General features: G+C 41.0%; 1 protein-coding gene and 1 long non-coding RNA gene across 2 annotated transcripts; both read right to left on the bottom strand.

The window, feature by feature from the left end:
* Positions 1-3,648: 3,648 nt before the first annotated feature.
* On the bottom strand, positions 3,649-7,588 carry LOC114551116 (uncharacterized). Its single transcript, XR_003691853.1, has 3 exons — positions 7,534-7,588; positions 6,523-6,548; positions 3,649-3,686 (listed from the first exon to the last, which is right to left on the bottom strand). It is a non-coding gene; the product is annotated as an uncharacterized LOC114551116 (long non-coding RNA).
* Positions 7,589-12,421: 4,833 nt separating this feature from the next.
* Positions 12,422-14,453, bottom strand: LOC114553066 (receptor-interacting serine/threonine-protein kinase 3-like). The gene is made up of 4 exons (XM_028574161.1): positions 14,296-14,453; positions 14,047-14,215; positions 13,588-13,743; positions 12,422-12,469 (listed from the first exon to the last, which is right to left on the bottom strand). The coding sequence occupies exons 1-4, from the start codon at positions 14,451-14,453 to the stop codon at positions 12,422-12,424; spliced, it is 531 nt and encodes a 176-aa protein (XP_028429962.1).
* Between the last annotated feature and the right edge of the window lie 280 nt (positions 14,454-14,733).

Below are 14,733 nucleotides of genomic sequence, written 5' to 3'. Positions count from 1 at the left end.
GTCTGTGTCTGTCTGTGTGTGTCTGCATCTTTGTGTGTTTGTGTATGTCTGTGTTTGCCTCTGTGTGTGTCTGTGTGTGTGTGTTTGTGTGTGTGTCTGTCTGTGTGTCTGCATCTTTGTGTGTTTGTGTATGTCTGTGTTTGCCTCTGTGTGTGTCTGTGTGTGTCTGTATTTCCTGTATGTCCCCACTATGGGGTGTCAGTGTGTGTGTGTGTGTGTGTGTGTGTGTGTGTGTGTGTGTGTGTGTGTGTGTGTGTGTCCTGACTGTGTCTGTTGTTTTTGTGTGTCCCCAGTATGGGGTGCCAGTGTATGTGTGTGTGTGTGTCTGTGTCTGTGTGTCTGTGTGTGTCTGTGTGTGTGTGTGTGTGTTTGTGTGTGTCTGTATGTGTTCAAATTCAAGTTGAAGTTCAAATCTTTATTTTGCCAAAATGACGCATATTGCCTGGAATTCACTTTGGTAATTTGGCTCACACAAGACAATACAAGACAGTATTGGACAAGAATGACACATCATCAGGACATATACAATAAAAACAGAACATTTAAAAACAGATACTTGGAGAGCAGAGCAGATAAGGATTGTTGGTGTGAATTTTAGTGCCCTCACAGCCTGCGGGTAAATGCTATTTGAAAAACATGTGGATCTGGATCTGATGCTTCCTAGCCTTCTGCCTGATGGTAGAGGGGTGAAAAGGGTAATTAGCAGGGTGCAATGAATCTTTCAGTATTTTCAGTCCAGTGTTGCGTAAACAGGAGTTGTAAATGTCACGGATCTTAGGGAGGTCCAGCCCAATTATTCTTGACGCTGTCCTAACTACCCTGTTCAATGCAGACTTATCATCCACTGAGCAAAGCAGTTACCCCACCACACAGCGATGGAGAAAGTAAGAGTGCTCTCTATCACAGCCCTGTAGAAGTGGAGCATCCTAGCCTGAGACGCTTTAAATTTCCTCAGTTGTCTTAAAAAGAAGAGTTGCTGGTGAGCTTTTTCTAACAATCTGGCTGACATTGGTGTTCCATTTAAGACTGGAGGATATGATGGTCCCAAGGAACCTGAAATTTTCCACCCAATCTACAGTTTTGTCCTTGATGGCCAGGGGCTGGAGCGATTTACTAGTTTTGCTCCTGAAATCGACAACCATCTCCTTGGGTTTGGAGATGTTGAGTGACAAGTTGTTAATTGAGCACCACTCAGCCAGCAAGGACACTTCTGTTTTGTAAGCCGATTCATCATTATTGGTGATGAGGCCCACCACAGTGGTATCATCTGCAAATTTAAAAATCCTGACTGAATCATGGTGAAAAAAACACCAAGCATAAAATGAGTACAAGAGGGGAGACAGAACACACCCCTGGGGGCCCCAATGCTGGTGGACATTGATTTTGACAAGAGGTTGAACCCTAACCACTTGAGATCCGTCAGTTAAAAAGTCGAGGATCCACTTACATATGGACTCCTTAACACCCAACCCCAGCAGTTTGTCAAACAATCTCTTTGGGATAATATTATTAAAAGCAGAACTAAAATCAATAAACAGTACCCATGCATATGTGGCTGTCCCTTCCAGATGTTGAAAGATGTTATGGGTGCAAAAAGAAACGTCATCTTCAACAGACCTGTTCTCCCTATATGCAAATTGGAAAGGGTCAAGTGACATAGTTGGGAGATGATTGGCTACTAATTGCTCAAAAACGTTCATGATAACAGAAGTTAGAGCCACGGGTTTGTAGTCATTTAAGCAACTCACATTCGACTTCTTGGGAATGGGAATGATTATGGCAGATTTAAAACACGCTGAGACTTTACATAGTCTAAGGGACCTGTTAAAAATGTCAGTGAAGACACCTGACAGCTCATTGGCACACCATTTAATAATGGCAGCAGAGACCTGGTCGGGGCCTGCTGCCTTCCTGCATTTTTCTTTCCTCAACAGATGCCTTAAATAATTTTCTTCTATCAGACAGGTGGTCCGGGAGGAGGTATGTCATTGAGGAGATTAGAGCTCATCAAGAATTGCGTGACTGTTTTTATTGTTAGTAATCTGTTGAAGAGTTTGCCAAACACCTCTGCTGTGATGGACAACAAGCTTAGCCTTTTTAACAGCCTGTTCAAATGCATATTTAGCAATAGTGTACTGACAGATATCTCCACTCTGAAAAGCATTTTTCTCTCCAAGTACAACATTTTAATATATTTACTAAACGATGGCTTGTTATTGCTGTAAACAATCATGGTTTTAGAAGGAAAATATACACTTTCAGCAAAGTGAATATCGAATACCAAACCCTACGCTTGCTCTATGTGCGCTATGCTGGTCGCCGTAATGTCGGTGGCGTTGATTACAGGAAGGTGTTTACGTGGGTGGAGCTTTCAATGCAGTAGGCTGTGAGAAAGTGAAAATTGAACTTGTAAACAGAAAAAGTGTTGTTTGGCAGTACTTTCAGTCAAAAGAAGAATGCCGATTTGTCTCATGGTGGCAAGGAGCCTAAACAATACACAACATGGCCGCTGTTACATTTGGTTTGAAACATCCGAAAGAATACGAGTTGTGCATGAAGGAATCTACAGACAGCAGCCAGAATGCAGCAACTTCAGGTACGCATAAGGAAGGACAGTCACAGCTAAAAACTTGTGTTAACCAGACAGTGCCTCTCCTGGGCTTTCAGTTTTTCCCTCGGCAAATGATTCTCCCTACAGTGGGAGTGGAGCGACTAAACGGCTTGCTGCTGCCTGTTAGCTAATGTTAGCTTTCTAATTTCAACCCTCCCAATAAGCCTTCATCATACACCGTACATCGGATTATATACAGAAAAAGAATAAAACATCTTCAAATAACGAGTGAATGACACATCTTTAGTCTTTGATATTCAAACTGAAACAGATTTACATTTGTTAAAACATGTTGAACTCATCGAGTATTTTTTATCTTTAAACCTTTATGGAAATAAATCACTAACAGCTGAAGCTGCTCCAATAAAACATGACTAAAGTGAACATCAACGTCAACACAGTTTATACTAAACTAGTTTTCATCCCTGAAGAGATCATTTCAACATTCAAAAAAAAGAAGAAGAACATTAAAGACACAATCAGTGAGACAAATGTGAACCGAAGTGAAGCCTCTTCCTCGACTAATATTTAAACCACAAGACAGGACGTTATCTCCACCTACAGAAAACACAGAGACACTGAGGCACCAGACCAGATCCTAAACCCAGGATAAAGAGGCTCAGTGAATATGGTGTTGTAGGTGTAGAGGTGGATCAGTGAGTCAGAGGAGACTCTGTAGAAGGACAGAGAGCCAGCAGGACAGTCCACATACACTGCTACTCTCTCAGAAAAAGAGGAGGAGATGCATTTTTTTCTGTTATTGTGCCAGACAGTGTAACCATCATCATCAGAGCAGAACAGACTCCAGGAATGATCATTACCTCCAAAGAAACTGTCATTTCTGATTCCTCTGTAACTCACTGATATCTGAACCCATCCTCCTTCTCTAGCTCCCAGTAACAGCGACCAGTCAGACCATCTCTACACAGCAGCTGAGGCCAGTCGGAGGACTCAAACCTCTGTGGATGATCAGGATATGGCTGATCCTCCTTCACACCTATCACCTTCCTGTTGTTGTCAGACAGTTTGAGTTTTCTGCTCACTGTGTTTGTGTCCAGTGTGAGTTCACAGGAATCTGCCAGATAGAACAAGACATAACACAGTTGCAGTTATTAATATCATCGTTAGTTCAACTTTAGTTAATAGTTATTATACTGTTAATTAAATTATCTTTAATAATTTTATAATTAATAACTGGTTTATAAAGCTTGAAATAACAATGTTTATAGATTATAAAATGAAACAGTTTATAGCATTGAAAACGCTTTATTAACCGTTAACAAGTTATTATAATCATCAGATACAACTTTATAATAATCATCCAAATAATGTTTGATACAATTTATTAATCATTTACAAATAGTTAAATATATAAAATATTATTATATGAGCAACAATTAACCGTTAAATAGAAATTATAGCATAACTAATAATTAGTAAACATGAATTATCCTTTTGTTGTTAGTTAACAGTAAAATAACTTTTAACTTAAGTTAAATGAACTATTAATGTATCATTTATTAGCAATGGTTATTATGAAAAGTTGCTCACACAGCAGCAGTTTATCAGACACACCTGGAGGTTTTATTCTCGTGTCCTGATGTTCATTTATATAAAAGTTTAATAATTATGCATGCAATCAGTAATCAGGGGTGGATCTACAAGGGGGTGGCAGCTGAACCTCCACTGTAGGGCCTTGACCCCCCTAACTTTGGTGTTCAAAAAACTGTGATTGTAAAAACAAACTGCCACTATGTCCACAAGCTTTTAAAACATTGAAACAAACAATTAATGTATATGAATTAATAATAAATAATAATTGTAGATGTTATTGTAGCCCCCTGCCTCTCAAATACTTAGCTACGTCCCTGCATCAAATGTATTGCATTCTGCCCTTTGATCTGTTATGATATTAGTAAAGCCAAGAACAGCATAATTCAAAATATTAAAAACTGGCATGTTTGAATTCATAACATTTACGGACGGTCGCTGTTTCAAAGGCGTTACGTTAAAACACACTACTCAGTGCTTGCTGAGACCAATTTATTTGTTTATTTAAAAGGGACAATGCACATCGATTGACATTTTTTGTTTACAATCAAAATGTAAATGTGCTAGAGTTAGCAAAACAGCTAATTTCCATCTCATCATATTATATTAATAAAAAAGAATGCAAGAAATATAAAAAGCAAATAAAGAAGGAAGAAGAGAAAAGAGAGGGACAAAAAATTAAATAAAAAATAAGTACAATACAAAGAAGGGCAGTACCTAGGATGAGGTGAACCAGCTATTGATGATTGCAGTTTTGATTGTTTTTAATCCCTCTCTTTTAAATGATAGATAGCTGGTGCTTTATCTGAGTTCAATAGGAAGGCAGTTCCAATCATTTGAGGCCCATACTGAGAAGACTGTTTGGCCAGACTTACTACGTCTATACTGTACAACACATTCTCCCCTGGTAGCTGGCCTAGTTGCCCTGCCACTGCTGTTCTACTGTTGTATAGATCCACCCAGTGGTGGAGGTGCAAGCCCAGGTAATAGTTTGAAAATGAGGCAGGCATCTAGATCCACTTTCTCTAACATATCATGGCAATAAGGCTGCACAAATTAAACCAGGTGACATCCTTTACTGTCAAACTGGGAAAACAACAAATACAATGTGATTAAGAAGGCTAGTCTAAACATAACTGTTGTGTGTGTATAGCGGAGTTAATAATTCCACTTGCCATTAAAAGGTAACTTTTCATTTGGATAGTAGTTCCCATATGAGACAGGCTTTTTTATGTAACATGAGCGCCATCTATTGGTGCTATTCTGCAGACTTTAGGGTAAATTCCTACACACTTATCACCAGTCTGCTGTAGCCTGTTTCATGGTAAGTCGCATACATTGTTATAGTTACAGGTAAATGTGTTCATTGTGATAATATGTTATGTAGTATATGATGTGCATGTAGTATATCCACACGGGAGGTCTCAAATTTTATATTAGAGACCAGTTTTGTTTTGTTTCTTTTGTTTAAGCTTAAATGAAAAAGCTCGCCACATTGTGCTAGCTTGCTAGCCTGGTTAGCCTAGGTTGATGACCTAACTTTTTTGATACAACAGTGGCAACAGTAAACTGATCATTTCTGTTTTCATTTTAGCTAACTGGAGCTCTTTATGGTGACGAACGTGATTGTGAGACACTATTCTGCTATTTACCAGAATAAACGGCTGTGATAGCCAACGAATAGTGATGGTTTCGTCTGTAACACAACACAATGCAAGAGAGTGAGCGAGTACACACCCGCTACATGTGCATGTAATAAATCTCTTCTGATGTTCTGTTTGTTAGGCTACTTATTAGCTACAGTGCCCTACAGTGTAATGTAATACAAGGATAACCAGACCTTTTCACATCTTGACTTTTGCAGGCCATAGTAGCTGGGGATATTAGCTGAAGACTAAAAGTGGGGATATTGCCAGCCAAGAAAATTCTGAGTAATGCACAGGAGGAAGAGAAGGAGGGAAATGAATGAGGAGAAGGCAGTAAACTGGAGAGACCAGGTGGGTCAGAGAAGGAGAAGACCACAAAAAGAGATGCAGAAATAAGTGAGAAGAGAAAATGGAAAGGAAGAATTGACTGTGAGGGATGAAGAGGAGGCCAGAAGCAGAGTGATCAGAAGGAGCCAGATGAAGATGACAGGGAGGAAAATGGTAGACCTGCAATGCCTTCTGGACCACAGGCTATATTTTAATCCTTCCATATAAATTGCAGTAGAGTAGCATAACATGTACCGTCTTCCCCTGCCACCCTGCCAAGATCTCTTGCTACCCCTTTGCCACCCCATGTAATATGTTCTAGATCATCCACTGTTGTTCTAATGAATAAAAACAGCTGTGTATTTAAAGAGAAACTAACACACTTACATTGCATCAGATCACTCCTCTGCACCCTGGAGGAAGAAACACAGTCAGAATGATTTTCTATCCAACATGAGTCCTAACTGCTGTTAGACATGATGCACAGTTCCTCAGTCTGCCAGAGAGACAGAGAAACTCATCTCAGTTAACTGCTCACTGGTATCTCAGAGGAACGGGAAGATCATGTAGAAATAATAAGAGACACAGACATCACTGATCTGCTCTGGTTTCATTAATGTCCATGATAAAAAACAATGTGAAATATGCACGGAGACCGTTATGCTCATCACATTGTTTGTTGCAGTACTCTCTGAAACATCATGGGGCCGTTCAAACTAAATCATCTGTGAATAAGTAAGTAGTAGAGAAGAAGTTGAGAGGAGGTAAAGAAAAGCAGGCTGCCTGGCAACAGCAGTAAACACATTCATAAACACGACGTACCGGCAAACATTACATTTTTACTCTAATTATTAACGTGACTACGGTTTATCTATAAGGATAATACCTAATCATCTCAAGAAAATGTGTTTTATGGGGAAAAGACTTTTAAATTGACCTGATGATGGCGCTAGACAGAAAGTCAGAATAACTACAATTCATCACATGGGAAACATTAATGTCTGAACCACATTTCATTAAAATCCATCCAATAGATGATAAGATGTTTTCACTTAAAGCTAAAAGTGTAAACCTGCTGGTGAGTCAGAGGAACACTCAGAGGATCACTATGGATCAATCCTCTGGGGAATAAAAACAAGATATTATCTCAACACATTTAGGAGTTGTTGAGATATTTCAGACTGGAACAAAGTGGTGGACCAACATAACTATCCCTAGAGCCATGCTGCTAACAGGACTAAAATGAGAAGGATTTTTGATGTTTCCATTCTAAACTTGTGTATGTGTTTCCTAACTCAGGTCTACTCTCTCCTCTGAGCAGATATAAGAAGTTCTTCAGCTGAAGGACAAGAAATTAGAGGCACCTGCAGAGTTTGAGCTCTTGTTGTATGTTCATACCTGAGAGGGTCCACAGCAGATACATCCAATTCTCTCCGGATCTGGTGGATCCCCCTCACTAGAAGATGAAGTCATATTTCATTAATACATTTTTTGCTCTGTTATTTTAAACATTATACACACACTGACTGAATCCACACCCATGCAAAAAGGACCTAACTAGTGGACTGCCGTTTTGAAGCCTTGAGTTTGACAATTTGGCCATTGCTGTCTTGTTTTTTGCAACCAGATGTGATGATATTGGACGAGAAGGTGGAGGATGATGTGGCCAAGCCAGTGTCGTTTATGATGTTGTTACAGTGGTGTGTGGACATCCAATGAGAATATTATAATAATAATAATAATAATAATAATAATAATAATAGAGAGATGTCAGTCAGACAGGCAGAGATACTTGCTGCTACTTTGGGGCAGCTGTGGCTCAGGTGGTAGAGTGGTCACTTACTAATCGGAAGGTTGGTGGTTAGAATCCCTGGTCCTGCAGTTCCATGTCGAAGTGTCCTTGGGCAAGACTCTGAACCCCCAATTGTTCCTGATGCTGTGCCATCAAAGTGTCAATGTGTGAGTGAATGTTTATCTGTAACTATATAAATACAGTCCATTCATATTTAGCTGTGTTTCAGACTGGGAAAAGAGAGAATTAGTTGGGTGCTTAGCTGAGGTAGGAAAAGCCATGTGAGTAAATAACAAACCGAGAGAGTTTAGACACAGTTCTTCTCTAAGGGGGCTTTCACACCTGAAAGTCCGGACTACGGTTCATGTTTCTGCATTTGATCCGGTAAGTTTTGGTTTCACACTGTAGTTATGCAAGGGACACGGGAACTTTACAGCTGCAGCATTTATTCAGAGACAAACTGAAACCTACGCTGTACATTTACTCCCACTTAACAAGTAAACTGCTGATGTATTCTCTGCTCTGATAGCCAACAGATGTCTGCTCTGACCACTGACACCGTCTCTCTCTCATGTTCACACTCAGCTCTGAGTCGTTCCTTAAAGGAGCTTACCTGCTGTTAAAACACCAAGATATCCTGTCAGAGCTTCCTGTATTTGGTCTGAAAGTCCAAACCATCCACAAAATGCTTTCACTCTAGAAACGAACCGGACCATGGTTCAACTTGACTACTTCTTTTGGTCGGACCAAATTTCGATGCAGACTTTGAGGTAAGATGTGAGCAGAGATAGTGCAGAGCCTGAGACACCCAGATCCTGAAGGTGAACATGAGGATCTGGTGGTTATCTGTGTCAAAGGCAGTCGGAAAGTCCAGAAGGATCACCAGTCTTCTGGACTTTCCAAAATGTTATTGGACCTAATTGTATACATTCTTTTTGTGAAACGAGTCATTACGCTTAAAAACTATTTAGCTATGGTGGAGCCTATGGAGTAAACACAACTTTAACTAACTTGGTTGTGATTGTACGCATGTAAAAGAGAAACAGGGCCGGACGGTAAAACTTGACCGATGTTCTGGTCAGTACACCACTGGAGTGGAAGTAAAAAGAAAGTATAATGACAAACAACACTTAAAACCAGCGTTAGTCTCGCCCATGGCACTGATTGGATGATCGGTAGTCACTGACTCACTGTTTGATTTTACTGAGAAACCGCTGATTAATGGCACAATACCAGATGATTAATCAGTAGTTTATAAATATAGACCTGGAGCCTCAGTGATTTGATCCATCTGAACCAGCTCTCCTGCTGCCATGCCTTCTTCTTCAATTTGGTCCTGGAAGATAAAAAGCCAGTTACACAATGATAAAAACAATGATTTGCTACATTGTGTCAAAAATGTTATAGTGTCTCAGCGTGACTTGAGTGTTTATGAAGAGATTTGTTCCTCACCAGTTTCTTCAGCACTTCATGGACAGCATCAGTGAGTTCATGTTTGTGCATCTTGAACAGTTGTTCTGTCTCAGTTTTACACTCTGTTGTACACAACCTAGACTAAATAATATAACGTTAGAGCCCGGCATCACAAGCTATTTTTCCGTGTTAATTCAGAGTTTCAGAGGTAAATGAAGTAGTTTCCTCACCAAGGGCTTTAGGCCTTTGTTCAGGTTTATGATCCCAGCAACTCTTCATCAGTACTGTCAACTTTCTCAACCCGGCAGCATCGCCCTGGATATCAGCCAGCTGTGGGCGGTCTCCCACAGCTAATTACGTAAAGAAATTGTGTTTAGATCAGTCCTAGCATTGAGTAGCAGTAGCAAATGACATGCTGACCTAAAAAGCTGTTTGTACATATACTTAAAGTAAAGCACTGTAATTGTTTATTCCACATATTACTGGCAGCACCACAGTGACGTTTGCTGTAAGGCAGCGCCATTTACACTAACGTTGAGTATGCAAACAAAACACTCAAATGAGAAAACTCTAAGATAAAGGTAGATGATGTTCTGAGCAATTTTCTCAAAATTTTTTACAAAAGGTACCACTGTTCGGTTCTTTAAGAATCTCCCCACCGAACGGGGCATCAGGAGAGGACACGTTGTTATGACTCGTTGTGGTTTTTTATTTACACCGATTGTTTCTCCATATACAGTTGTTTAGTCCACAAATAGCAGGTTATAAACCTGTAGAAATAGAAAGGCTATGGTGTAAACAACAATATTAGCCACATACCTAATATACCATATTCTCAATAATATACAAATGTACATATATAGGATATAAATCTTAGTCTAGGCAGTTCTTAATATTATAAATATTATCATTGTACATAGTGTCTAAACTCAATGACTAAACAAAGCACATATATCTAAACACAATAACGCACATCAATATCAATGTTACACATTAATCCAGTAACCCAAACCCACAGGGGTGTACGTTGGTCTAAAGTGAAAACAGTGAGTGTAGTTTTAGATAGCGACGCTGTGCACAGCAATCCATTACCGATGTAAATCAATTGACTACATTTCCCATCCAGCACTGCAACCAGGAAGTAGCTTGTTTGACAGTGAGACGCACCAATTTCAAACATTTACTGGAATATAGTCACGGATACTATCGAGTCGACAGCGTTAAACATCAGACTGCACATAAGGTTTTATCAGCGTGACCAACGTAACAGTTATCAAGCAAACAAATCGCGCACATATACATCGGCAGCACAGCAGTAGCGCAACAAACAACCTTAAACCGCAGCTCAACGTAGCGAAACAGCAGCTTACCGGTGGCGCATCTCTCCTGACGAGACAACGTGTCAGAACTAGTACTCGGTCCCGTTTATTGCCTATGCCCATTCATTTCTGGATTCTAACACATCGTCTTTTTCCTCTTTTGGGTTCTTACTGGTCCACGTTTCAACTCTTGACTGGCCCATACTTCAATCAGGTAAGTCCCTCCCACCTTTTAACCTGTGTTACATCGCTGTTGAACACCCGTGACGTAGTGAACGCTACAACCACAAAATCAGACACTTTGGGCCGCAACAATCTCAAAAAAAGGCCGTGAAATCCTGGAGGGACTGCTAAATACACAACAGTCACTTACTTCCATATGGTTGTTTCCCTGTGGCAATGGACCAAAGGAGTATCCCAAAACTAAAAGACAGACGGAGAGAGTTACATGTCAGGATTATTATTCATATCATAACAATCACAACCTGGTTGATTGATGGCTAGGGTTTGTTGTCGTCTGTAAATTAATGCTTATGTGAGAATGAGGATATTCAATGACAATAAGGAAATCTGTGCATGAAGTCATGTTAGTATCCCTCCTACCTGAAAATAATTCCCCCTCCTGTTAAAAGACTAAGTGACTGATATTTTGACTTCCTGTCAATACTGAACATGTGTTAGCATGGCAGCTGGAGTGATCCCATCTACAGTTATTATTTATTATATGATAAATAAAACACTTTTATACAAGTGCTGGTTCAATGCTCTTGTACCTGTAGATATCAAAGGATCTGGAAGGTCTGTACGATCTTTCAGAAGCCTCTGGTGGCATGTAGTTATGCGTCCCTCCTCGTGGTCCATCGTCCGTCGAAACCAGTGTGATGCTGCAGGAAATCCGGGCAAGGCCTAAATCTGTAAGCTGCAGAGAAAATTAGCAAAGAGAGGAAGGAGGGGTGACCAGATAGCTCAGTTGGTAAAGTGGGTGCCCATATATGGAGGCTTGCTCCTTGACACAGCAGGCCCAGTTTCAACTCCAACCTGCGGAGTCATTTCTCCCCCTTTAATTTCTTCAGCTATCCTGTCAATAAAGGTCTAAAAAATGCCAAAATAAATAATCTTTAAAAAAAAGAGAGGAAGGAGTTAAAAGAGGTTCTTTATTTGGTACAACTTTATTTAAAGGGGTGTGCAGAAGACTGACATGAAACCAGTCATGAACTTGACATTAACCTAAACAACATAACCTGTTATAAATATGTCATTGCAGGCCACATTATCAAACTTTAAGAGACTATATAGTTTTATGTGTTAACATTACATTAAACTGACATTAAAGCTTTAGTGCGTAACTTTTTGATATTAATGAACGTCCGTTACATTCAATCCATCCATCCATCCATCCATCTTCGTCCGCTTATCCGGTGTCGGGTCGCGGGGGGAGCAGCTCCAGCAGGGGACCCCAAACTTCCCTTTCCCGAGCAACATTAACCAGCTCCGACGGGGGGATCCCGATGCGTTTCCAGGCCAGGTTGGAGATATAATCCCTCCACCTAGTCCTGGGTCTTCCCCGAGGCCTCCTCCCAGCTGGACGTGCCTGGAACACCTCCCTAGGGAGGCGCCCAGGGGGCATCCTTACCAGATGCCCGAACCACCTCAACTGGCTCCTTTCGACGTTACATTCAAGCCATTGCCAAATGAGTTGCTAGAAAGCTAATCAGCTCCACACAATTCTCTTTTTACATTGGCCATCATGAGACTATTAGGGTTAGACAAAGACCTTGACAAACGGGTAGTGCGGGTGAACTGGGAATGTCTGGAGGAGGCCCGTGTTTGAGAGATCTTTTACTCACACCTCCGGCAGACCTTTCTGGCTTCCCTGTGAAGGTTGGGGTTGTGTGGGATTTTGCCCATTCGGTTTACATGTGCTTTGAGGATTTGGAGAAGACATATGTCCAGGTCCCCCCGGGAGATACTGTGGGAGTTGCCGCAGGAGTATAGGGTGAGGGCTATACAATCCATGTATATCCAAAGCAAGAGCTGTTTCTGAGGGGCTCAGTAGTCGACTTGTTTCAGGTGAGGGTTGGCCTCCCTCAGGGTTGCGCCTTTTCACCAATCCTGTTTGTGATATTCATGGACAGGATATCGAGACATAGTTGTGGTGGGTAGGGGTTGCAGTTTGGTGAGCTGGAGATTTCTTAGCTGTTTGTTGCAGATAATCTGGTTCTGATGGCACTCACTGGACCATGGAGCCAGGTCGGGCACACAAGATTCTTACTACCAGCACATCAATTAGGGACACTTGGTCGGTTCATTTGGCGGTTGTTACTAATGCAAATAAACTGCTTTAGCGTCAGACTCTTGGCATCACTTTTTGATGCTCTGAGTCGGGACTGATTTGGTGTTAAATGTAAGTAAAAATGTACGTTGAAGTGACAAGACAAGGACAGGACATGAACCCGGTCTTCTAGGTGAAAGTCCTGCCTGAAAAACCTGCCTCCTTACCAGGATTTTTGGTCTTTATTCATAACCATCGAGCTGCTGCTCTGCCAGCTGCGTCCCATACAGACGCTTAAGGGTGATTTTGGTTTGGCATAGCTATCTGACCATGAGAACCACTGAACAAGTGTCCCTATCTTACAAGTTAGGAATAAGAATGGGAAGTTCTGGAACAAAAATCATGAAGAGGGGCATCTCTTGATAACGTGTCATACGGTACAATGTTGAGGCCTGGAGTTTGGCTCTTCAAAAACAGTAAAACTATTTACTACCGTATATTATGAAGTTGCAACATGTAAGGCAAACCCATGTCTGTATCTTTTGGGTTTACAATACATTTTTCAGGCTCAATTTAGTCTCCAGAGATTGTGCAAACTATTGTAATAGTATAATGTAAACATGAGGCCTGGCCTCCCCTCAAAGCATGGGACTCACCTTGGCATTAAGAGCATCGTCCAGCAGCACGTTTTGGGGCTTCAGGTCCTGGTGGAGCACGGGACGGGGCAGACTGTGGAGGAAGTTTATACCCAGAGCCACTTGGTGAGCCAGTCTGAAGACCAGCGGCCAGGGTGGAGGTCCCCTCAATGCTGCCTGTAAGATTGTTTCAGATCCACAAATAGTGGAGATAGGGAGCTACACATATAGCCTACACTACTATTCAAAGGTTTGGAATATGCTGTTATATTAATGTTCTTCTTTTCTTTACTAATGACTGTTTGAAAAATATACTCAGATACAATGATATAACTCAGATAACAAATGTATTATATATTATTTATTTATTTTATATTTATTTTAATTGTTAATGCAAGACTTACTTGTAGCATGAGTATTTTTTACAGAGTATTGCTACTCTAAGTTAAAGATATGAGTAGTTGTTCCACCCCTGGTTACCAATAGGGAGGCCAGTGATCCTCTCTCCATGAGATCCATGACAACACCAAGCTGTGTTGACCCACCAGAGGAGGGTGTTCGACCCATGAAGATCCCTCGGACGGCCATAACATGCTGGCAGGTGGCTTGACGCATCATCTTGATCTCACGCAGCAAAGACTTCTCGTTCCTGTGTGTGTTTGTTTGTATTATGAGTAATTCATACAACTGTATGTAGTTATAAACAGGAAACCCTTTGTAAGCACTTACCCCTCGTCCTTAAGAAGCAGTTTAACGGCCACGTCAAAGCCCCACTGATGATGCCTGGCTTTAAAGATTTGTCCAAAACCCCCTCTTCCAATCACCTTCCAGTCCCCCAGGCTGGAGTCTTCAACAAACTGTTCAGAGTCTTTAACAAACTGTGCCATAGTTCACTGGAGGAACAAATTATTGGTATAATCAAACCCTGAGTCCAGTTTAGAATAGGGATTCACCAATACTATTGCCAGTATTGGGTATCGGTCCAATGCCGTGCGCATGTACTCGTACTTGTAGTCATAAAATTACTCCGATACTACCACACCCGATACCACCTCATAGCAATGTGACAATAACTTCTCTGTCAAACAGGTATAGGCGATGGAGGAGGCGCAATGCCAGCCGCTACACACCAAATCTCCAAAACCATAAGCTATTTCTCAGCCTTTC

This window comes from Perca flavescens, chromosome 3 (genome assembly GCF_004354835.1).
Source record: "Perca flavescens isolate YP-PL-M2 chromosome 3, PFLA_1.0, whole genome shotgun sequence".
In the NCBI taxonomy this organism is placed as follows: Eukaryota; Metazoa; Chordata; class Actinopteri; order Perciformes; family Percidae; genus Perca; species Perca flavescens.
This window is presented reverse-complemented; position numbering and strand designations above follow the sequence as displayed.